The sequence below is a fragment of the Pipra filicauda genome, unplaced genomic scaffold (assembly GCF_003945595.2).
Source record: "Pipra filicauda isolate LSUMZ 115617 unplaced genomic scaffold, ASM394559v2 scaffold165_size2600900_pilon, whole genome shotgun sequence".
NCBI lineage: Eukaryota > Metazoa > Chordata > Aves > Passeriformes > Pipridae > Pipra > Pipra filicauda.
Window position 1 is genome coordinate 861,674 of NW_024104162.1, and position 23,127 is coordinate 884,800.

General features: G+C 42.2%; 1 protein-coding gene across 1 annotated transcript; it reads left to right on the top strand.

Annotated features, from left to right (window-relative positions):
* The first annotated feature begins 3 nt into the window (after positions 1 to 3).
* Positions 4 to 21,210, top strand: IP6K2 (inositol hexakisphosphate kinase 2). The gene is made up of 6 exons (XM_027728932.2): positions 4 to 72; positions 13,901 to 14,201; positions 16,353 to 16,575; positions 17,393 to 17,568; positions 18,851 to 19,026; positions 20,426 to 21,210. The coding sequence occupies exons 2-6, from the start codon at positions 14,000 to 14,002 to the stop codon at positions 20,921 to 20,923; spliced, it is 1,275 nt and encodes a 424-aa protein (XP_027584733.1). The 5' UTR covers positions 4 to 72; positions 13,901 to 13,999; the 3' UTR covers positions 20,924 to 21,210.
* The last annotated feature ends 1,917 nt before the right edge of the window (positions 21,211 to 23,127 follow it).

Genomic DNA, 23,127 nt, shown 5'->3' on the forward strand with positions numbered 1-23,127 from the left:
GCGCCGCGCCGCCATCTTGACGTCTGAGGAACAAAAGCGCTGAGGCCGCCGCCGGCGCCGGCCCCGCTCCAGGTAACGGGCGCGCCCCGCTCCCCGCGTTCCCCCGCACGTTGGTGCTGCCTCTCCCTCTCCTTCCCCCGGGAGCAGTTGTGAGGGGGCGGCCTGTGCAGGACGCAGCCCCGCCCGCTCGCAGGTCTGTGCCCGGCCCGGCGGAGGCGGGGGAGGGCGGCTGCCCGGCGGGGATGGTCGGCGGCGCCCTCGGGGCATTGCCGGGCTCTGTGGGGAGGAAAGGAGGGGCTCTGTCCTGGCGGCACCCCGGGGATGCGGGTCGGCGGTGGGGGGATAGCGGTGGCAGCGCTGGCAGAGCATCCCCGTCCCCGGCGCTTCCTGCGCCCCCCGCGGGGGTCGCGGGGCTGGGGCTGGGGCTGGGCCGGGCCCGGCGCGGGGCGGCCGCGCCTGTATCGCTTCTGTCTGCCTTGTATCTGCCTCGCATCACTGGTATTTGCCCGCCCCGGGGCTGGTGGTCACCCCTTGCTCGGCGGTTCCTTGAATCACAGGACGTTGTCTGCCCGTTCTGCCCGGGTGATGGGTGTGCTGCGGCTCTGACCGCTGTGTTGTACTCTCGCTAATAGTTCACAATGATAAACGGGTGCTGCGGGATGTGTTGCATAAGTGGACGTGCTGCTCACGGATACCCTTTTTTCCCGTGTAAAATGGGAGTGGTGGGTGATGCCTTGTTAGGAACTGGTGCGAGCATCACGGTTTTATAATGCCTTGTTAACGTGGCTTGGGACGTGCAGGCGTTAAAACAAAAACTTACGGTTGAGGCTTTGGAAATAGGCATCCAGCGTAAGAAAATAAATGTTATCGTTGTTGATGGAATAACAACTTGGTAGTTACACCCTGATATGTCCTTGGCCTTAATTCCACTGTGAAAAGTATGCGTGTTTAACACTGATATCTTTCTTGATATGTGCTGGAATTTAATCACCCTCCACTTCAAGGCTGTATTTTTTCTTTTTTGTCTTTTGATACAGTGCCTTAGTTGTCCCATATACTCAGGTGTTTTAGAAATTCATCCAGTGCCCATGTGCTTTTTTAGACTCATGAACATCTAAAGGGACAGTTGTGTGTCAAACATTATTATTAGAATTTTGCTTTAATATATAGTTCTAGAATATTAATGTTTGCTTTAACTTTTCACTCAAATGATGTATTATTGGTCATTGCTCAACGTGTAACACTGAAGTGAGAGTAGAGCAGTTCAAATTTGACACTTGAGAATTACAAAATCAGGGTTATTTTGGCCAGGAATTGGCATCTTTGCTCTTAATTTTGCTTAGAAAATAATAAAAACATATATAAGATAAAAACTAGTTTTGAAATTTCTTTAAGTTGAAATTAACTTGTGTTTTTTCAGGACTTAATAATAGCATTAAGGAATGGAAACTGGATTTATGTACACATGTGTCCACACATAAACGTGTGTGTTTTAAAAAGAGGCTGATTGATTTATTTACATTTGGCTGATTGGCATCTTCAAGATAGTTTGGGTTTTTTTTTTTTAATTAAAGTATATTACTGAATGAGGAAGAGTGTAATAATTTAAGTGCCAGAATTCAGGAAAGTTTCTTCAAAAAACAATAATTTTAAGTGCTCAGAAGCGTCTCCTGGTTAAGGGCCATGGGAGGGATTGCAGCCACTCGTGTATGTGTTTGTGAAAAATTTCAAACCTTAAACTTGTCCGTGTATCTTTTCATAAATTTGTATTTGTTTAATTGAAAAGCTGTTTTTCAGCCTTTGCCGTCTTTGAAATTTACACCTTTCTGAAGTAACGGTCTGTTAGCTTATCTGTGGTACTTTGGTCACAGAAGCAATATAAGCTGTTGCTGTTTCTTCTTGAGGAAAGGTGGATCAGAGCTGTCATAACCATGTGGTGTGGTAATTTGGGAAGCAGCTGGAAAACTGGATGGTGGTCAGTCATATGAATGCTGGGCTTTGTGCTCTCAAAAATTCTTTCCCTACCAGTTGCTTGCAAAGAGGACTTTGGATCTGTTAGGCATGAGGTTGGGAAAAACCAGGATGAGAAAAGATGTTAAAGAAAGAACCTCTTTGCTGCCTGTCAGTGGATGGGCTTCCATCCAGGTCACTGCTATGGTAGTACTTTAGTTGTTCTCCGGTCAGCTGGGGAGTGTGAGGCTATTTTGGAGATGTTTTTTTCTTTTGAAGGGTAGGGGAAGGGTGCAAACCTCGAGGCACTGAGGGTGTCTGAGTCTGTCAGCAGTGGTGACACACAAATGTCTGCCCTTTTGTTTTAGGCATAGGTGGAGGCAGGGAAGTGTGTGCTGTCAGGTCGGTGGTGGAAGACCTACTTTACTCATGGAATTTGTCAGACGGGATAAATTAAATGGAAGTCATTCTTTTAAATCCCTTAATTTTTTACTGCCTGAATATGTTCAGTGAGTTGAATTAGATAAGATCTGGGGAAATTCTGGAGTAACTGGTATTAAATATCAGTTCTTTCCAACAATTCTTATCTGATGGCTTGGAGATTGGGAGGCAGCTGAGGTGTTTCTTTGAGAGGTCAAGAGTGCTGCTCCTGCAGCCTTGTCCATGCCTGCCTGAGGCTGGGATCTGAGGTCCAGATCCAGAATAGGCAAAACAAGTGTCTCCTCTGTAATACATCTGATGCAGGCCTGCCCAGGGAGCTGCACTTTAGGTGAGAAAGGCTGGGTTTTGAAGTGAAACAAGATTTGATGTGGCTTTTAGAGCTAAGCTGTAGCTTCTTCCTTTTTGATGTAGTTCACTGGTTTTCTTAATATTTCTGCACCAGTGCTTAGACTGAGAACTCGTTGAATGGGCAGAACATATTCCAAAAGTTTTGATACTGCATCAAAAGATGGAGAGGGCAGAAATCGAGGTGCAACTAAAAATTTTAACTTGGATGTGCTCTTTACTGCATGTAGGGATAAGAGCCAAGTACGACGGAGCTTGAAGCTTTCTTAAGCTGACATTTAACGTTCACAATAATTCTTGTTTTTCTAGTGAGCATGGGCTAGAACCATTATCTGAAAGCTGTCAGGTTTTTACACTGATGTGTGGAAAAAACTTGCCGCCTCTCATTCAGCTCATCCACTTATCAGCTGTTGAATTTGCTGATGCTGAGCTCGTCCCTGTTGGCAAGAAACTGCGGTTGGTCTCCAGGCAACGCAGGTCCGGCTGAGCATCTCTGCCTTGCTTGAAGAGATGAAAATTTTCCATTGCGGGGAGAGGATTTTTCCTCTTGCTAATTCTTTTTATCTGGCTTCCTGTCTTGCCCGAGGTTACTGCATCTTTGAAACAATATAAGGGTAGTTTACAAATATTAAGAGGTTACATTTTAAGAGCTTTAAGGTATAACTGCAGATGTGTGTTTTCTATAACTTTTGTTAAAAATGTCTCATTAGAATGTTAATTTGGGGCCTTTCTTAGTAACTGTTTAATTTCAAAATAATTCTTCCCCTCCCCTTTGCAAAAAACTGTGTGACATTGTATCATGTGCTATAAGTAACTTGAAATTTCTCCTTCTGCAAAGTCCGAAGTACTGGAAGGCATCATGGAAGCAAAATTATTTGTTCAAATGAAGGTCCAACATTGCTTGTGTTTAATTGGGTGTTTAGGAGCTTGAAATCTGAAATGTTCTGCAAATTCTTGGCTTGCGTAGCACAGTCTTTGAAGTCCTGACTGTTCTCTGAAAGACAGGCTGTGTTTAGAATAAAGTAATGATAATCTTCATAATAGGTACAGAATGTACCACTCTACTGTTATCAGATACTTAACCTGCAGCCTTTGACCCAGTATCTGGATTGCTCGTGCAAGTGGAGGATTGTCTCTTGGAGATGGCTGGAACCAGTTAGATCCCAGTTTTGCATTGTCTTACTGGAAAAAGTAAGCTTTGCTTATAAAATGGTTTTGACCACTGAGAGTTTTGCTTTATGAAGGCAAACTTTGTGTGTGTGCCATGATGGATGGTAGGGCAAGAGACAACACAGGCTGTGCCTGGTTTGGAGCTGTGCACGTGCTCATCAGCCAGTTAACGGCCCAAACAGAACAGGGAAGTCCTGAATTCACGCAGTAGCCATTCAGCTATACTGTCTCTTTTGGTTCTTGCCTGCTTCTCTTCTGTCCTGTTCTGTTGACATCCAAAAGGTTGGAAGGAACTGAAAAAAAAAAAATCATTTGGATGACTTGCTGAAGCTGGTTAATTGTGCCCCAGGTTGTTGAGACTTAAAACAAACAGGCTCAAGGGCAGATGATAAAATTATTGAGGCAATTTTTTGTCAGAAAATCATAGTTAGAAGACACAAGAGTTTGGGGGTTTATACCAAAGTCTGTATTAGAATGAGCACAGCAAAAATGATTTTATTTTCTTGAAGCATGGAGGGCTTTAAGCATACCCAAATAGCTGTGCAGTGCTGTGATGCAGAAATTTTCTACAGTGCCTGAAACTTATCAGGAATTTTGGGTGCTGCTTAATTTCATGCTTATTGAAGATGACCTCTTTTCTTTTAACATTTGCTCTTTTCATTTTTCATATCTTTTTCCAGAAGAACAGTAATTTATTTGCCTTTATTTTGGATATATGGAGACAGTGTGATGACAAGTGATTTTTTTTTTTAATCATTATGACATCAGATTAATGAGGTTCCTTGTTACAAAAATGAGAAGTTAAATTGCTGGCATGATAGGCATCATCTTGACCTCTCTGAGGTGTTGGCACTTTCAGAAGGTTGATTCAATTTAACAGGAGATACGAGGTTAAATTGATGGGTGTGTATGTTCATACTGACGTAATTGTCATTGTAACTGGGAATCTGTTCAAGCTATCTTAGGAAAATTGGTTCTGGCTTTATGGCACCAGTCAGTTTTCTGAAGAGACATCTGTGAGTATTAAAGTTGAGGGCATAGTCTAGATAGGGAGGGAGCAAAAGGGTTGGGAGACTCGTTTTGGAATTTGTGGAAATGAGTAGTCTCTCAATGAGAAGATGAAGTAAATGCTGATGGAGCTGCAGTGAGTTGTGTGGTGCAAGGATGAGTGTCTTCTTCCATTGTTCTGTTTAAAGAAAGCTTTTCACATATTTAAACCTAAGTGCTGAATGGTGATTATGTTTTAAAGTACAAATAATGATTTAACATCACTACCCACAAAGTTTGCATTCAAAAAATAAGATGATTTTTTCATAAGCTTGACTCCTTGAAGTATTTTTTCTGCTGCCAGTGTGCTGATTTTTGGAAATGCAGAATTGGAACGTGAGCACACTGTGAGTAGTGGTGCTATGTTGCAGATATTTGAAGAGAAAATAGGTTTTTGGCAGTCATCCTGTCTGAGTGTTCCCTTTTTGGTGAGTGATGGTCTCTCTTTGAAGACAGTCATGGAGTACACACTTGTTGGCTGCTATAAAAACTCCTGTAAAGCAACAGATATTTTTATGGGAGTAAGACATACTATGGCTGTGTCCCATTGCCTGGGCTAATAAAACTAGCTTGCTCCTGTGCATCATTGTGTTCTTCAGCTGCAGCAAGGATGAGAGCAGTGCAGCCAGGCTCCTGCTGAAGCTTCCTTTTCTGGGTTACTGAAATTGATAAGATTTTTTTCCAAGTGGTTTTGTACTGCTGTTTGAATATGTAAACTGTATGGGATTAAAATGAATTAATTCTTTGGCAGTGATTATTATGGTGAGCCTGTAATTGGCCCCAGATGGTGTTCTATGAGATCACTCAACGAGGAAGCACGAAATACGTACATAATTTTTTTAAAGCATTTTTGAAGTCCGCTGCAGGTGTGCTTGTACAAAAGGTCCTTGTCCCTTCTACTAGGAGGAAAAGTCTTAAAATGAGTTGCATTTACCAGGGAAAATGGTCACAATTTTTTTCCTTGGTTTTGTGGTGCCGCCTGAGAGTCTGTCATGTGAGACTTCTCTCCTGTCCTTACTTGCTCTTGTCCAATCTGCTGCGTTTAAGCAAGAAGCACATTGAAATTATTCTGTCGTATCTTTTGCATTTGAAATTCTATAATTGCTCTGTCAACCCTGCAGGGCGTTGTGTTTCAAGGCCTTAGGACCCAGTTACATTCAACTCTTTAGGGAAAGAGCATATAGAGGTCACTGAATCATATAAACTGTTCCCTTTAAGATGCAAATCTGGATTGTGTTGTCTGATTTGAGATGTTTTCAGTAGTTGAGATTTTTAAAACATAAATACAATTTTAAAAAATATATTAAATGCATCTCATTAACTCGGGCTGTTCTGGAGCAAAAATTCCGTTTATCATGATCATCAGAAGTAGTCTTGGAACTGACACTTGAAGAATTACAGATAAAAATGTGGATGGGCATCTCACATCTGATGACTGTATCTCCTTCTGGGCTACTTTTCAACTGTTTTTCTTCATAAAGGGACTAAACTTCATTTGAGTTATATTGATGGTATAGACGAATATACACGTAAATGGGATACATGAAATATGTTACTGTGTTTTGGGTACCATTCTTCCTGTAATAGTTTATTTATGGATGATCTTTGTTTTGCTTTCCCGTGGAAGTTTTTGCTCAAGGAGTTAGTTTGGATTGTAGGGTTTAGGCATCAAAGCAATCTTGTCCTGTTGGCCCTTAGTTATTATGGTATAAAAAGTATTAGAGGTTGAGATTTCTGAAGAAAATAGAGAGAAATTCTTTATGTAGTTACGTGAATGTGAACTTCGAAAGGGACCTGACACTTGTCTTCTTGAGCAGTTTATCGTATGTGGCAAATGGGTCACAACCCAAGGGCCAGTCAAAAAGATTCCATGTTCTTTTATTGAGTGGCTGGAAATACAGTTCCCAGACTGCTAAATTCATGGTAATGAGAAAGGCATAGCCTTGGATTTATTTTAATCTCAGTGCTGGAATTTCTGAGGGTGTTGGTGTCTTGAATAATACTTTCATGTGTGTAATCCACACAGTTTAGCTCTTGCTGTCATATTTTCAGAAGATTAAAGGCTGAAGGCTATTTCGGTTTCTCCACGACAAAGGGCGGTATTGTCTTTTCATAGCAACTGGTGTTTTTAGCCACTGATGCCAGAATACTGTTTTAAGATGGATCAGTATCTAAATAGGAAGTTTAAGTAGCTTAGTTTTGGTGGTTCAGGTTTCTTAGTTTCCATAGCATTTTTACTTGGAAAAGAGGTTAGTTCTTAAATTACACAATCCCTGAGAAACTGCATGGGTCAGAATTGCATGCTCTTTTCTGGCTGAATATGCTTAGTAACTTGTAACTTGGTTTTATTTTAGTTCCAGGGAGATAGAATAGCTTTACTTGAGAGGTAAAACTGGCATTTCTCCAGAACTTCGTGTATGTAGGTGTTAAGCTTACAGATTACAAATGGTGTAGGGAAAGCTGAAAGCCGCTGCTTTTTTGGATGTTGAAATATTGGTTATAGTGAGCATTTAACCAGATTCAGTCTGTTTTATGTGATGAAGTAAAGAATTATAGGAATTTTTTCCCCTTTTTTATGGAGAAATTACTTAATTTTTCTTAACCACAGCAATGTGGTGCTGCAATTACTAGCCATTTAGTAAAGATAAATTAAAAAAAAAAAGATAAAATTACATTATACCAACATTTTTAACAAGCAGGTGACTTATTTTGTTGGTTTAGCCCAAGCACCCTACCTTCAAATGAAGAATATGCTTTCTTGGCTTTTTGTGTCTGTAGGTGGTTATGACAGACATGCCACTATACTGCCTGACTCCCAGCATGATTTACCACTAAAGGCTACAGCAAAAGTATTCCTGCTTGGAAATGGAATGCACACATAGTCCCAGTGTGTAGGTACGAAGGATTTGGTATCTCACTTTTGAGTTTGCAAGTGTTCTGCTGAGTATTTTTACAAAACGTCATGCTTACTCATCTCTGAGTACAAGTCATGTAAAGGTAACTTAATGATTATTACATTGATTGATTTGCAGCAGAAGAGCTTAAATAACCTTGACTTGCGTAGAAAGTTACAGCTCAGCATCCTTTTTTCATCACAACCACTTGGTTTAAAGTTATACTTAATGAAAAAGAAGATTTTTTTTTCTCCCCCTCTAATCTTAATTTTAAAGAAAAACTTCAGTCTTTCCTCTCCCTTGATGCCGTGACACTATTCCTCTTCCCCCCACGATGTTGAAGGCTGCTAAGTCTGCTGTATTGAATTTTAATTACTTGCTGTTTAGGGGCCAGTTTTTTGTTGATAACTAAAAAAAGTCGGAGACTCAACAATGTCGGCACGCTCTTCAAGTGAAGATAACCTTTTTCCTCAAAATTAGTTACCAGAATAAGTGTTTGCTTTCTGTAATCGGGCAGAATTTAAGGCTTCTCTTAAGACTTTTTCCAAAACCAGGATTCATACAGGGACATTATTACATGAGCTCTTCATCTCTATCTTAATGAGTTAAAACGTTAGAAACTACAGCTTTTATTGCTTAGTTATATTACTACTACTGTAGATGGAAAAGGCTTCAAAAAGCATCCTAGTGCGGGACTTGCATTATATTTAGAGGTATAATGCACCCTCAAAATTAGGAATCGATTAAAACAGTTGTAATAAATGCGTGCAGAGGTCTTTTTTCTGTTAAGAGTTAAACCTATCTATTGTGCAGGGTTTGCTCTCTAATCTTATGCAGGGCATCTTTAAAATGTAATTTTGTATTTCTGATACTATTCCACGGCAGCTGACTGGACACTAGAGGACATGACTGTCGCCATTCTAATCTTAAGAACTTCTGGAACAGAGCACACCAGAGTAACTTCAGTTCCTGAGCCAAGCAGTAGCTACAGTGAATGTTAGAAGCAACTCCTTGACAATGTTAGACTGGGCAAATTTGCTAATAAAATAGTACTTTGTGTAGAAGAATGATATTGATTTTCATCAAAATTCATCACAAGCTGTGCAAGAACTTTGACCCTAAGCACACTTAACATATCTAATGCTTTTAATATTCTGATGTTGCATCCTCTGTTTTTTTTAATTCAAGGAACGTACCTTGCTGTTTGTAAAATAACACATTATTAGTAGTGGGACATGTAGTTCTGTCATATGAGGACTTGTAAAATTCCTGTTTGATAGGTATAGTGTAGGTTCTTAAGGTGTGTTTATCCTGCTTCAGTCCTGAAGGGTCGTTATCTTTGAGTTTTGTGATGACTTACTAACTCAGACCTGAGGTACCTTCTCAGTTTTGTTCATGTAACAGGTGGTGGGTGGGATTTCAAAAACACACCATATATTTTCCACCTTGATATTTTCATCTTCCTGTGTCCTTTCTCAGCTGATATTGTTTCTTCCTGAATGATCTTTGGGTTGAGGCAGCTTTCTCTTTGGCTGCTCTAATGGAGCAGCACTTGTACTCTTTCTGTCCTCTTGGCTGACTGTGCCAATCCTCTGTTTCCTTGGAACCTCAGGAAGGGGCTTTGCTTTGTCTGCTTCAGCAGTGTTATAGCACCCTCCAGCAAGCTCTGCTCTGCAAATCTCTACCCTGTCAGCTTCCTCTTTGCACTGCCCAGTGAACTGAGAAAAAAGGACAGGCAGAAAGCTTTGCTGCCTTGCTATTTCTGTCACTATAAAGCTGATTTATGGCTATTTGGAGTTGCAGATACTGACCACTCAAAATGAGAAGTCTGCTCTAGAGAGAACCCGGTTTTAACAGGTTGGTTAGAAGGGCAGCTCTGCATCAGTAGTTCTGCTATTATAAAGTTTTTGGAAGAGGTGTTAATTTTGAGATTGTTATGAAGGAAGGAGCTGCTGCTTAATTGAGAGCTGTGCTCTCCAGAGGATGTGTTCATTAATGCAATTACGTGTGGGACTTAAGTTGAGGATCTGTAATGACATGAAATACCTTCCAAAGAATGTCGTCACCTGGGATTAATGTTAAGAGTCTGAAAACATGAGTTCATTGCGGTATTCTCTCGATGGTCATTGTCACACGTGATGGGAATAAGATGTCTATCTATGTCACTTCTGGTTTGCAGGTTTGGGTTTTAAGCATCTTTTGCTGCTTACTGTAAGAATGACATTGCTCAAGCTAATGTTACTGTGTCTAGACACATTTTTGTTTGCTTCCTTCTAGTTATGTCAGATTTTTCTCTTAAAATGCTTGACATGTGAAGGATTAGTAAATCTGCTTTTTTTTGGCTGATGTGTCCTTTGAACAAAAACTCTTAGCCAAAGGCGCTTAAAAGCACATAGGAGGAAAAGGGCAGGGTACTCCGAATCTGTGTTTGATATCTGGGAAGATTGCCTAAAAACAGCTGTTCTGGGCTCTTTTTTACCCAAAGAGCATTGAGAACAAACTGGGTGTAGAATCAGAGGAAAGGCAGTGAAAAACTGCATTGTGCTTGTGCTGGTCAACATCAATGCCACTTGAAGCTCTTGGTCTTAGGTCAAAGCTTTTATTTCTAAGGAAGTGCAACCAATTTGGCATACTGTGAGGCTGTTTATGGAATTAAGATATTTATAAATGAAACAGTACAAAGTATTTCTGATGGGCATTACAGTTGTGCTCCAGGTCCTGTTGTTAATCTGAAGGGCAAGATTCCAAATATTGAGGAGAGCCAAAATGACAAACAAATCCTGATTGTTTGTAGTGGTAATGTTACAGCACGCAGCAGAAAAAAAACTTAACAGCTTGCTCCAAATCTTTTTGCAAGCAAGAAGAATTTCATTAGGTGAAAACAATTTATTAGGTAAAAAGTGCATATCTTGAAAGGCTAAAATATATGAATTGTTCAAAGTAAAAAACTAAAGTCTCATTGAAACCTAAATTGTGGAAAAGATTGTGTGGGCTTGCTGCTGCCTTGTTGAGCACTGTTGCTCTGTTCAGATCATATACATGTGTTAGGTTTATAAGAAGGCAGTAAATTGCTTTGCACAATTATGGAGCTCGGTTAAGGGGTGTATAGCAAGGAATTCCTTGCTGACGCTCAGCTCAGCAGTGCCTTGCACACAGTTTGTGCTGCAGAGCTTTATTAATAGAGCTTTTCCAGCAGGGATTCGTACTACAGAAATCTTGCTGTAGAAACGGAACATGTGGGAGTTGCACCGTGGCCTTGGAAGATAAAAACAGAAGCAGAGCTTACTAATACAGGCACAGTAAACTCACCTTTACTTGTGTGAGCTTCCCCCTTTATGTCTGGTAGATTCACATTTGTCTTGTGGTAGCGCAGACTGGGTACATTGTGACTATGTATAGATGTTTCTAACATTTCTCTCTCAAAAAAAGCCCCAACAAAACAACCAAACCCAACCCAACCCTGTCTAAATATTCCATAACTTATATTTTTATAATATCAGAGCAGTAAAAAACCTTGCTTTTTTATTGCTCAAATGGGAAGTTAGACTGTGTGATGTGCTCCCAGATCTCACTTTTCCAGGAAAAGGTGAAGTAGCTCGAGTAGTCCTGTGCAATACTGTGCTCAGCAATTTCACTGCTGAGTGAACGTGGTGATCCAGTCCAAGTGTTGTCCAGACCACTTGAGCATACACGGAAGCAAACAAGTTGAGCTGCTGCTAATGAGCTCCCTGAAGATGTGTTGGATAAACAAGGTGTTGTGCGTTGTTGTGTGTTGGAGGTGATTTTTGCTAGAGAGTAATTTCTGTGGCGTAAACATCTTCAGGGCTTCGCTCCTGATGCAGCTCTGATGGAAAGGGGGGAACGGAGCAAACTAGATGTTGGAGGTTAAGGGATGTTGCAAGGTACTTTCTCAGTTTGAATAACTGCAGCTGGAAATTGGTGTCTGTACATCAGGGTAATTAGGAAGATTGCCATGGAATGGTAATGCTGTCTTGGGAAGAGTGGTCTTGTACTGCTGAGGCTCTAAAGTGACTGTGCCAGTGTAAAGCTCTGGCACTGCAAGATCATGTACGTGTGTTACCGTGCCTCCAGTGAAACCTGGCACGCTTCTGGCCTTCCCTGGGAAATTCCAGAAGACTGGAGGCATTGTTGGCTCTAGAAAATCCTAATGAAAAAGAGTTATAAAATTACTGGTGCATTACACAAACACAGACTGATGCTTAAAATTTTTGTACTAGAAAATGGAAGCAACTCAGGGCTTACTGAGGAGCTGATATGGCTTGTTAGGTGTGTGTGTATGGTCCAGGCTCCAAGTGTGTTACACGTGCTGGTAACTCAACTTGCAGTGGAGCCTTACAGGAGGAGCCTGTGGCTCTGCACGGAGGGGGTGGTACTGTGGGGAGCCATCGAACAAATCTGTGCCTCCAGAGCACTGACAGTGTCAGTCAAGGCCAAGGCAAATTCGTGCAGTTAAATAAGGGTTTGGAAGTGGCTTTCTGGGGTGGAACTGAGAGTTTCTTTACCTGTGTGTCTCTGGGTTGTCAAGTTGTTGGTGTTGAGGTAGGTGAGAAAATTGGCTGGGGGTGCAGTAGCTTGCAGTATAAAAAATTACTAGGAAATTAAAAGTAGTACGAAAAGAGAGTGAAACTTTACTGATCTTGCTCTAATCTTAAAATGTAGAGTATCAGAAGAGAGTACTGTTTCTGGGAAACACTATTCCAGATTCAATTTTACATTCATTCTCTTGCACAGTTGGTCTGAGTTTTGTTTTCCGTATTAAAAAATGTTTTGTTTTTTTTTTAAAAAGAAGCTGATAACGTTTTGTCAAATAAGGTGCTTGGAAAAAAGGAGATAAAAAAAGCCTGACTGCAATGAGGGGAAAAAAAAAAAGGCAACCCCAAAAAAACAACCAAAAACCAGCAACGCAAACACACTCAACTCTTACTGACCTGTTATCCTTAGGTTCAGGTAAACATTCCAGGAGCTGGAGTTCATTCACTTGATCGACCTGTTGTTTCTTTTAGCAGTTTAGTTGTTTAATTCAATTAATGCTCTTATGTCCAGGGCATGCTGTGGGCGTCTGCAGTTCTGGTAGCGCTGCTGCTCTAAGCCCACAGGTCTCTGCTTTTCCAGTTAATGTAAAGCTGTTAAATATCTAAGGAGGACAAATAAAAATAGACCCGTGACCTAGAACACTTTGTAGTCTCTTTGAATTAAGTGCATTATTGTTCGTGTAATGATCTTCAGGCAAAATAAATATGAGGTTGTTTTTAGCCTCAAAAAGTTAATGATTAAAGCCCTGGTCTAAAATTAGAGTAACTCGACTTAAAAATTTACTGGAAGGCAGAGACCAAGACAGTCATATTTGTTTTTTAGCCTCGCTCCTTTAATTGCTATTGAAGTGCAGGTTGCGTGACCCTGGCGGCGGGCCAGGGCTGAGCAGCGTGCGGTCACAGGGTACAGTACAGATCCTTGGGATGCAGCTGGCACGGAGCGCTGCCTTCTGCTGGATGCACGCGAAAATAAATTCCTGGGAAATGGCATATTTGCGTTACGGTGTTCCTCTGGAGAGTTTGCATCTGTGTAATATTTTCGGCGTTTGACATGTTGTTGTGAATAAACTGGTGAAATGAGAGTCCAGGCTGGTTGCTGTGAGAATTTGGAAGGGAGGAACTGTACGCTCGGTGTTAATCCCCGGCTGAGCGCGGGAGCGGCGGGGGGGGGCGGTCGGGATGACCGGGACCCGCCGGGAATCACGGCGGGGGGGCGGTCGGGATGGCCGGGACCCGCCGGGAATCACGGCGGGGGGGCGGTCGGGATGGCCGGGACCCGCCGGGAATCACGGCGGGTGGGTTTCCCTTTAAGGAACCGCTGCCCCGCCCCGCGCGCGCGTCTCGCGCGGCCTCCCATTGGACGCGGCGCGCGGGGGGCGTGTCCGCGCGAGCCTGGCCGGCGGCGCCCCCCGCGCGCTCTCAGTCGGCCCGTCCGGAGCGCGAGCGGCGCGTCCTCGGCCCCGGCCCCGACCGAGCCGCCCTCTGTGTTTGCCTCCGCAGACTCGGCAGTCGCAACAAGCGCAACCAACGGGCTCGGAGGCGTCAGGCTCCCAACTGCCTTCACTGCTGTCGCCGCCTTCTGTCTAATGTGCTACAAGGATGAGCCCAGCGTTTGGAGCTATGGAAGTGGAGCACTATTCCAAGGGAGTCCTGCTGGAGCCTTTTGTCCACCAGGTTGGAGGACACTCCTGTGTCCTCCGGTTTAATGACAAGACCATCTGTAAACCCCTTATTCAGAGGGAACACCAGTTCTATGAGACTCTCCCAACAGAAATGCGTAAATTCACTCCACAGTATGAGGGTAAGTCACCAAACCTTTGAATGGGGTTGGGCTTTTTGTTGCTGTGAATGCAAGCATGCTGTGCTCTCTGTTCTCTCTGAAATCTCTTCTGTATGGAGGAGATTTTAGGGGTTTCTTTTCATGTATTTTGATGTTGTCTGAGGCAGGCTGTGGAGATGCAGGGTGGAAATGCTTGCCAAGTTGGTGTTTATGCTGACTAACAGCATTAGAGTAGAGCAACTCTGCTGGTGATAGCCCATGTATCTCCCTTAGGCACAGGTAAGTAGCTAACAGCTTGAGAATGTTTTCAGTAATTATCTGCTGCTTTTTTTGTGTGGATTTCTAAATTAATTTTTTTGGCCACTTGTTTAATGTTTGTTTACAAGGGATTTGATAAGATTGTATAGCAGTGTTTTGTGCAAGCTTAGTTGTGGTCTCTTTCGGCTTTGGATTTCTCCTCTGACTTTCATTTTGATTGAATAAATACATGTCAGTAAGGTGTCTTGTTGAATGCTCGGAGTGTTGTTTCTGCCACTAAGGAAATGAAAATTTATGGCATTTAGGTAGGCAAGGATCAAGTAGCCGTGATGAGGCTGAGTCAGAAGTTATGTAGGAGTGGAAATTCCAGTTCTCCTAAGAATTGCACTAGTTAACAGGAACACTCTTTCTCTTTCCTACTTCATCAACTGCTGCCTGGTGATTAATAAATAATATGTCTAAAGCACTTTTTTAAATGGAGTTGCTTTTTAAAGCACATTGATTTTAACAACTATAATGATGATGAAGTTTTGCATACTGTTTGTCAAAGTGGTGGAAGACTTCAGAGATGTTTCAGAGTTAATGCTCCCTGCTCACTTACAGAGACTTTTTGACATGTCTAATTACAAGTTCTGTTGGACTGCAAGAAAATATGGTCTTTGAATGATACTTCTCAAAATGTAATAGAACAATTGTACTAGTGTATGTGGCTTTCTGGGAAGTGTGGGGAGGGATTTAGGGGTCTCACTTGGTCCCTCGCTGTTATTTTTTTTTCTAGTGTAAAGCCAAAACCATTTGCTAGCTGGTTCCCCCCTCCCTCCCCCTCTCCTGCTTTTTCCCCATTGTCCTTTCCTTTGTGACAGCAGGACTGTCAGAGCTTCTGCATTCCCTGTTCCAGCCACTGTAGGTCTGGGACTTGCCTGCCCAGCTCAGAAGTTCCAGTCTCTCACCGAGACCTCTCCCATAGTTAGTGATGAGCTGCAAGAACTGTGCAGACTGATTGATCTGAGAATAAAGAGAGGACTGAAAAACAAAATAAAACCCAGTCCAGACAATGGATGCTGCTTCTCCATTAACCCCCGAAATTTGCTCATGTAGCACTCAGTGCATCTGTCAGAGCGCTCCACTAGGACCCTTAAAGCACAATGCAGTGCTCTAGAGACTCCTGAGGGGAGCACGAGGAAAACAAATGCTTTCGAGGTTCACCGTGTTTCTGTACCACAAACAGATTTGTTTTGTATTGCATTTTTGTTACTTATTTCACAAGATTGCCGCAAAACCAGTATCAATAAAGTATATTCCAAAAAAGAAGAAAATGTATAATTAAGCATGGTGATTCTAAGTGGAAGCTTTTGGATTAGTTTCTGTTGTAATGTGACATTTTCCTTGTTTTGCTCTACTTGCACATCTTTCCTTTCCCCTGGGGATCTAGTAACCAGTTATTGTTTGGTTAAGTGCTTTTTGCTTTGCTGTCATGCAAAACTTAAAAGGTTTTGGTGTAAGTTTTTTTTTTGTGCAGGTCACTTTTCACTGCAAGATGTTAACAAATGTTTTACATCTCACTTAGAATCAGACCAGTCAGTTTTTTTAAATTAATAAAAAATTTTCTTAATTGAAATTGTGTCCTGTTATTATTTGATTCTTACTTGACTGCCTCAGAGAAAGAAAATGACCTTCTGTATCATTGTTTTGTCAATATGATAAATTGTCTTTTGTGAGGTGTCATTTTTGTCTAGCTCTTTTGATATTTGTTAGGTTGGCAGATGAGGTTTGGCCTGTGGCAAGATAGAAACTAAGGACCAGGGTAAGAGAAAAAAATAAAGTTGCTGTATTCTTAGTGTAAAATAATGTGTTCTAAAAGGCTTGCTTGTCACTTGAGCAATTCATAACTGTCCAGGTCCTTTCTCTCTTCAGGTGTGGTGTCGGTGAGCTTTGAAGAGGACGAAGATGGAAACTTATGTCTAATAGCATATCCACTAAATGGGGACCACGATAACTTAGAGAACTTAGATAACTCTGACTGTGAACCCAAAAGTAAGCTCTTGAGATGGACTAACAAAAAAACAATGTTATTAGAAAATGAGAAGATATCTAAGGAATGGGTCCGGCAGCACAGGAAAGAGGAGAAAATGAAAAGGTAAGTTTGACAGAGGGAACTGGAATGCAGAGCCTTGAAACAAAATATTTTTTGCTGCCCATTTCTGGTCTTCAGACTTTCAGAGAGTTCTCCAGAACTCTTTCACTTTCATTTTCTTTTTTTCTCTTGTTTCTTTTGTTTTTCCTGACCTCTTCAGTGCAGACAGGTTCAGTAGTGAAATTGAATGTCCTCAGTCCAGTAGCATGTTCAATATTTTCATTTTTTTTCTGCAGTGGTCAGTTGAAACAGATTTCTCAGTGTTATTTTGAAGCTTCAGAAAGGAGAAAAAATGAGAGCCCACAAACAAAAGCTTCCACCCACGTGCAAAGGCACAATAGCTGTAGAAAAACCCAATCGATCCCAAGCATATCTCAGTGTTACTATGTCTGGGATACCTTTGTAGGAATCCTGCTTCAGCCCTGTTAGTGACATTTCTGTTAATTGTGCCCACCGTGAGCTGTGATTGTTGTGCTAGAAACAGTGACCTTAGCAAAGGATAAACCTTAAAGCACATCACTACCTTTTGCATTACTTCACAGAAGTAATTCACACAGGTAAAGGATATATAAGTAGAATTATTACGTTTTGTAACATTTGTCTACATGCTAATTTTTATTAGTATGGAAGTAGCTTTATAAAGGTTGAGATATTACTGATGGGCATCTTGTCCATTTGTACAGGTAGCAAAATAAAGCTTTTGCTAGCTGTTAGTGAAGGTGAGCAAAACAGCTTGTAAAGTTAAATCCACTGACAACCCCTTTCAAAAGCTTATTTTTCTACTTAACCTGTAATTTGCTGCTTTGTTCTGTTTTTCTAGTCACAAATTGGAGGAAGAATTTGAGTGGCTGAAGAAATCTGAAGTCTTGTATTATACTGTAGAGAAAAAAGGAAATGTCAGTTCTCAGTTTAAACACCATAATCCTTGGAGCATGAAATGTCACCAGCAACAATTACAGCGGATGAAGGAAAACGCAAAACACCGAAACCAATACAGTATCCTTTCCTGAAAATACCTCATAACAATGGAATGAGTAGGGCTCTGCCTTTTATTTCTTGAACACGCCAGATAAAAGTACAGAGCAGGCTTAACTGTGGTCCTGAGAGACTCTCTGAAGCTGTGATTTATTTGGCTGCTTTGAAGGGATTGCCAGTGCTCTCTAGAAATGGGCTTTTCCAGCATGTGATAAAGGAGCTAGTCTGGGAAACTCAGATAACTGAATTAAAATCTACAACTTCTGGGTTAGTTAGTGGACAGGTTTTACAGCATACTGTGTTTGAAGTTTTCCACAAAAATAGTTTTCTATCGAGAGCTTTCAAAGAAGAGTTCTGTCGCTTTTTATTACTGTTTACATTATCTTAAAAACTAGTATCCTCTTTCCCTTTTTAGTAGTTTCTTAAATATAGAGGATGTTCCAATACCTGGAGTTTTCTGCTACTAGAACCCTCTTTTTAGTGAACCTTTTTGGTTAAAAAAAAAAAAAAAAAGATTGAATATAAACTGTCACGTAGGACTGGAGTGTGAGAAAGAAAAACAGTGACCAAATCCATGAAAGCTGAAGCACACTGGTTTTGTGCTGTGGAACTGTAGGCAAACATCTCCACCCTGAGCACTCTGTGGAAAAATATCTTGCTGTATGTATGCTTGGATGCCAATGATACATCCTGCAAAAGTGTCTATATACTCAGGTAAAAAAATTTCTCACGTGTGAGGACTTTTAGTGAATGGATTACTAAAACATCTATGACTAATAAACTGTTCAACAGAAAGCATTTTATGGCTGATACCCTCACCATTTCACTGTAAATGATTATTCAGTTGCCTAAGAAATGTGTGATATCTTTGGAACAGCATCAGTACAGATGTTTTGAAGTGGTTTTTTTACTTCTGTATTTTAGAGGTGGTGTGAAAATGCTTCACTAGTTTCGAATGGTAACAGAAGCACACAGAATCTTCATTTCCCACAAAAGACAAATTCTCTTGCTGGACGCGAAACACTTCATAATTCAAAGTCAGCTGCCAGGTTATGTTTCTGTATAGCCCTGATTACTTTTGTTTTTCACTTAATGTGGAAATTCACTAATCTTCTCCAGAGACCAGTAAAACTGGAACTGGCGTAGTGGATATCTAAGTTAATGTAACTGCGAATTTTGATAGCCAAAACGTGCCCAGTATATAGTAGCCTATGCTTAAAGTTAAGACTGGGGCACTAAAATCTGTGATAAAGTTTTTAAAACCTGTATCCCTCGTCGTGAGGATTGTTCCTTAACTAATCAGAATTCATTTTGCTGGAAAACCTGACATCCCGATACGAAGTGCCGTGCGTGCTGGACCTCAAGATGGGAACGCGGCAGCACGGGGACGACGCGTCGGAAGAGAAGAAGGCAAATCAGATCCGCAAGTGTCAGCAGAGCACGTCGGCTGTGATTGGGGTGCGAGTTTGTGGCATGCAGGTGAGGGCAAAACTGGCCATGTGTGGGGCAACAGGCTTGCACCCGTTTCTGTTAGTGGGGTTTTTGCCTTATGTACTAATCCCATGAGTTGCTGCCCTTGAGGTGCTGTGCTCCGTTTCCTTCACAGAGGGGAGTGAGGCTTTTGAGTATCCCTGATGAGTTGAAGGTGGCAGCATCTGCAGGAGCAACCTGCAGCCTTATGCTCTGCATCAGTGAGTGCAGTCTGAACACACAGTCTCCTGCACAATATCAGCAATTTAAAGCCACAGCAAAATTAGTGATACTATTAACATTTCAGGATAGCGTAGGGAACAGTTTAAAGGAGGGTCTGCCAGTATGTGAATTTTGAATGGAGGATGTGGAAGTTTGCTAGAATAGTAAGAAGCAATCAGTTCTGTCTCGTAGACTTTGAAAACCCACAGATTTTTCACTGCTTGAAGTTGACTTGTTAAAAAGTGCAGGTGAGAAGTGCTTGGTCAATGTGATAAGACTCATGGCCAGATGAGGGGACAGTTACATGAACTTTCACCTGAATTTTTTTGTTTACTTTGACATGCGAATGAGAAATCAAAAACAACATGTTTGTGTTTGAGGCTTTTCTGAAGCCTCTCTCCTCCCATCCAGTAGATTCCAGGAATGCTAGCAGTGTTTGCTAGGACTTGTTCCGTAGCATGACTGTTGGCATGTGTGGTTCACATGCCCACTGTTTAACTTGGGAGAAAAACAAGAGGCAGAAATGAAAGTGTGGGAGCTGCATTTATGACCACAGTGTGCTGGGATTTGAGCCTGCTCATTGTTCACTTGCCAGTATTGACCTGTGCTGGAAAACAAAGAGGAACTCTGGAAGCACCTGCAATCCTTGACCCAGATATTTAGGCATTGTTGAGCTATGGGGTATATAGACCACTCTCTTATGGGAAGACATCTTCCTGCCAGGAGCACTTTGGACTTATTTAAATGCAGATGATTATGGGGCACAGCTTAGTTTTGTGTAGAAGTGTTTGCTGTCACTCAGATCTCAGCATGCTGGCAGTCGCCTGGTACGTTCTAGGGCAGAGGCAAGTAATGAGCTGAATTAGTGGCTGTGGTACAGGTTGTAGCTTGACTTTGGAGATGTGGGCCGCAGCTTTCCTAATCTCACTTAAAGTCCTCATTCTTACATTCCTGCTGGAAAAGCTCAAATCTGAACTGAAGGAATTTTCCACTTCCTCCAAGTTCTGTTGATAGCAGTTTGTGTAATAGTGGAAGAGTAATTTTAGCAAGTAATATGTCATCTTGTAAAAGCTTTCTGTAACATGTTTTTTCTTTTTTTTTTAATTTTTTTTTTTGTCCCCTCAAGGCTTTGAGTCGGTATCACCAGCAGTTTTAACTGTTCCTTCTCTCGTGTTTGTATATGCAGGTCTACCAGGCAGGCACTGGCCAACTGATGTTCATGAATAAATACCATGGAAGAAAACTCTCAGTCCAAGGATTTAAAGAAGCACTTTACCAGTTCTTTCATAACGGCAAATACCTGCGCAGGGAACTCTTTGAGTCTGTTATTAAAAAACTGACTGAACTCAAGTCTGTCCTAGAGAAACAGGAGTCTTACCGCTTCTATTCAAGCTCCTTGCTGATCATTTATGATGGAAAGGAAAGGCAGGAAGTTGCTGTTGACTCAGACCCAGAGGACCTAGAGGACCTTTCAGAGGAGTCTTCAGATGAGTCAGCAGGAGCCTATGCCTACAAACCAACTGCCAGTACTGTCGATGTCCGTATGATAGACTTTGCCCACACGACCTGCAAGTACTATGGAGAAGATAGTGTGGTGCATGAGGGCCAAGACACGGGCTATGTTTTTGGACTTCAGAATTTAATAGATATTATTAAAGAAATAAGAGACGAAAGCAGTGAATAAACAGTGTGAATGCACATCAGTAGAAAGCACTATTGTGACTCTTTGTATTCCAAAATTATTGGCCACTTTCTGGTGGTAGGAATCTTTACAGGCTCTGCAGGGATGGTCCTGTCAGAGTCAGACTTGTTCAGAGGGCATTTACTTATATTGGTGCTGGACCTAGCACTGGCAAAACTTGGTATCCTTATTTATTTTAACTTTCTTAAACATTCCATATTTGATTACTCAGATACCTCTGTTATCCCTGTGTGTATATGTTCCAATAAAATTCTTTTTGGTCGTTGTAAGTGGTGCTTCTGTTGTTACTGGTGACTGAGGAGGAGATGGAGCTCAGATCTCTGGTGTAATGCAAAAGCAGCGTGTGAACAGCCAGGCTTACCTACTTTGTGGGTAAGCATGTGGGCCTCCCATCAAGAGTGATGAGAAAGTCCAGCAGAGGGCTGTTTTTTGGAGCACCTGCCCTTGGAGAAGAGGCTGAGGTGGGGTAAATATTGCTCAGAAGGATGAAATGGTTGTAACAGGCCTCTGGAGGTCCTTTCTGGCCAGAATGATGACTGATGATAAGTGAGAACTTGCACTTAAATTCTCCAACAACCTATTTCTTGTTTCATGGTCTTGTAACTAGATCTTATGCTGTGTATCCTATTTCTAGAGAGCTATAGACAGTCTTTAACCCACACTAAGGCCAAACATGTAAAATTTGTCCAGGATTAGCTGCAGTGGCAGCAACTGGGGCAGAGCTGCAGGGCCTGAAAGGTATCCTAAGCAGCTTAAAATCTTACTTGGGAAGCATCAGAAAGTGAGAGGGCAGTGAGTAAGAGAAATAACAGAGTAACTCTAAACCACTGTCTCTTTTAAGAGGAACAGATATTTATTTATTTTTAGATAAATGACTTCTCCCCTTATGAAGCTTTTATGTCATCGTGATAGTGCAGGAGAAAACGGTGTGGAAGTGCTGAGGTAAGTGTGGGGATGTTCTTGTTACAGATGCCCAGGATAAGCGAGTCAGTTTGTGCAGAAGAGTCAGGTGAATCATCTCCCTGGCCCCTACTTAGCCTGCAGGCGTGCAGAGGAGAGGTGGGATGTGACAGGAAGGCTGCAGATCTGCTGGTGGAAGGTCACCCTCATCAATTACCTGTAGCCCTGCAGCTTCAGTTTCATATTCCCCAGCAGTTGCTATCAAGTTTTCCTGATCAAAGTCTCTGATGGCTCTTCTGTGCTCCTTTGTACCTTTTGAAGAGGTTTTTTTACCTTTGCTTATACAACATGAGTGTGGTGGCTTTTGGTTTTCTGTGGTGTGGTTTTTTTGGTGTGTTTTTTTTTTTTTTTTGTTCCACAGTGTTCAGGTGCAAACTGATGTCTGTGTTAAATAGGTAGTTTTTTATCTTGCAGTCACCTTACTGCTTTATGCCAGCCCATGGGCTATTTTCCCTGGAGATGGGCTTGTCCAGCCTGAAGAGGCCCTTTGTTGCTGCTGGGTGAGTGTCCAGTGCTGGGTGCAGCTGACAGGGCCCTCTGGGCACCCCTCGAGCTTCTCCTGGCAGTGGCTGCAAAAAGCCTCGGGGAGGGGAAGGATGGGGCCATTTATTCTTGGCACTCCCAACTACAAAATGCTTTGGGCATTGATCAGCAGCACTCCTGCCTTCTGTTCCCGAGATGTGCCCGGCACAGGGAGAGGGGCCGTGGCTGCAAGATGATGTTTCCTTTTCAGTTCCCCCGTTTAGGATGCGATGCCCTCTGCTAACGAGCTAATGACGAGCCTCTTGGCAGGCGCTGCGGTCGCCTATCACTGCTGCTGCTTATGAATAAGCCTGCCTGTGCAGATTCATCTGATACACACGGTTTGACTTTGTGGTCTGAAATTAGCAGGGATAAAGTCCCCCTAATGTACTTGTGTTACGTAGGAACTCTGGAGGGAATTCATAAAATCCGATGAGAACAATCGCATTTGCTCTGATGCAAGCTGCCTCCAGAACAAGTCTTCTTTGTTTTGCTGCCTGCAGACAGGGCCCAGGGTACAGGCAGGGAGTTGCCCTTGCAGAAACGCTGCCAGCACGGTGAGCTTGGTCTAGACCTGGTCACAGAGCAGTGTGGTGTCAGCAGCCGGACCTGGAGCACTTGGGGGTCCATATATAATAATAACCCCAGGTGGAACTGGTACTGCTGTAGGAAGGTGGGGGGACCTGCCCCTGCGGGCTCTGGCC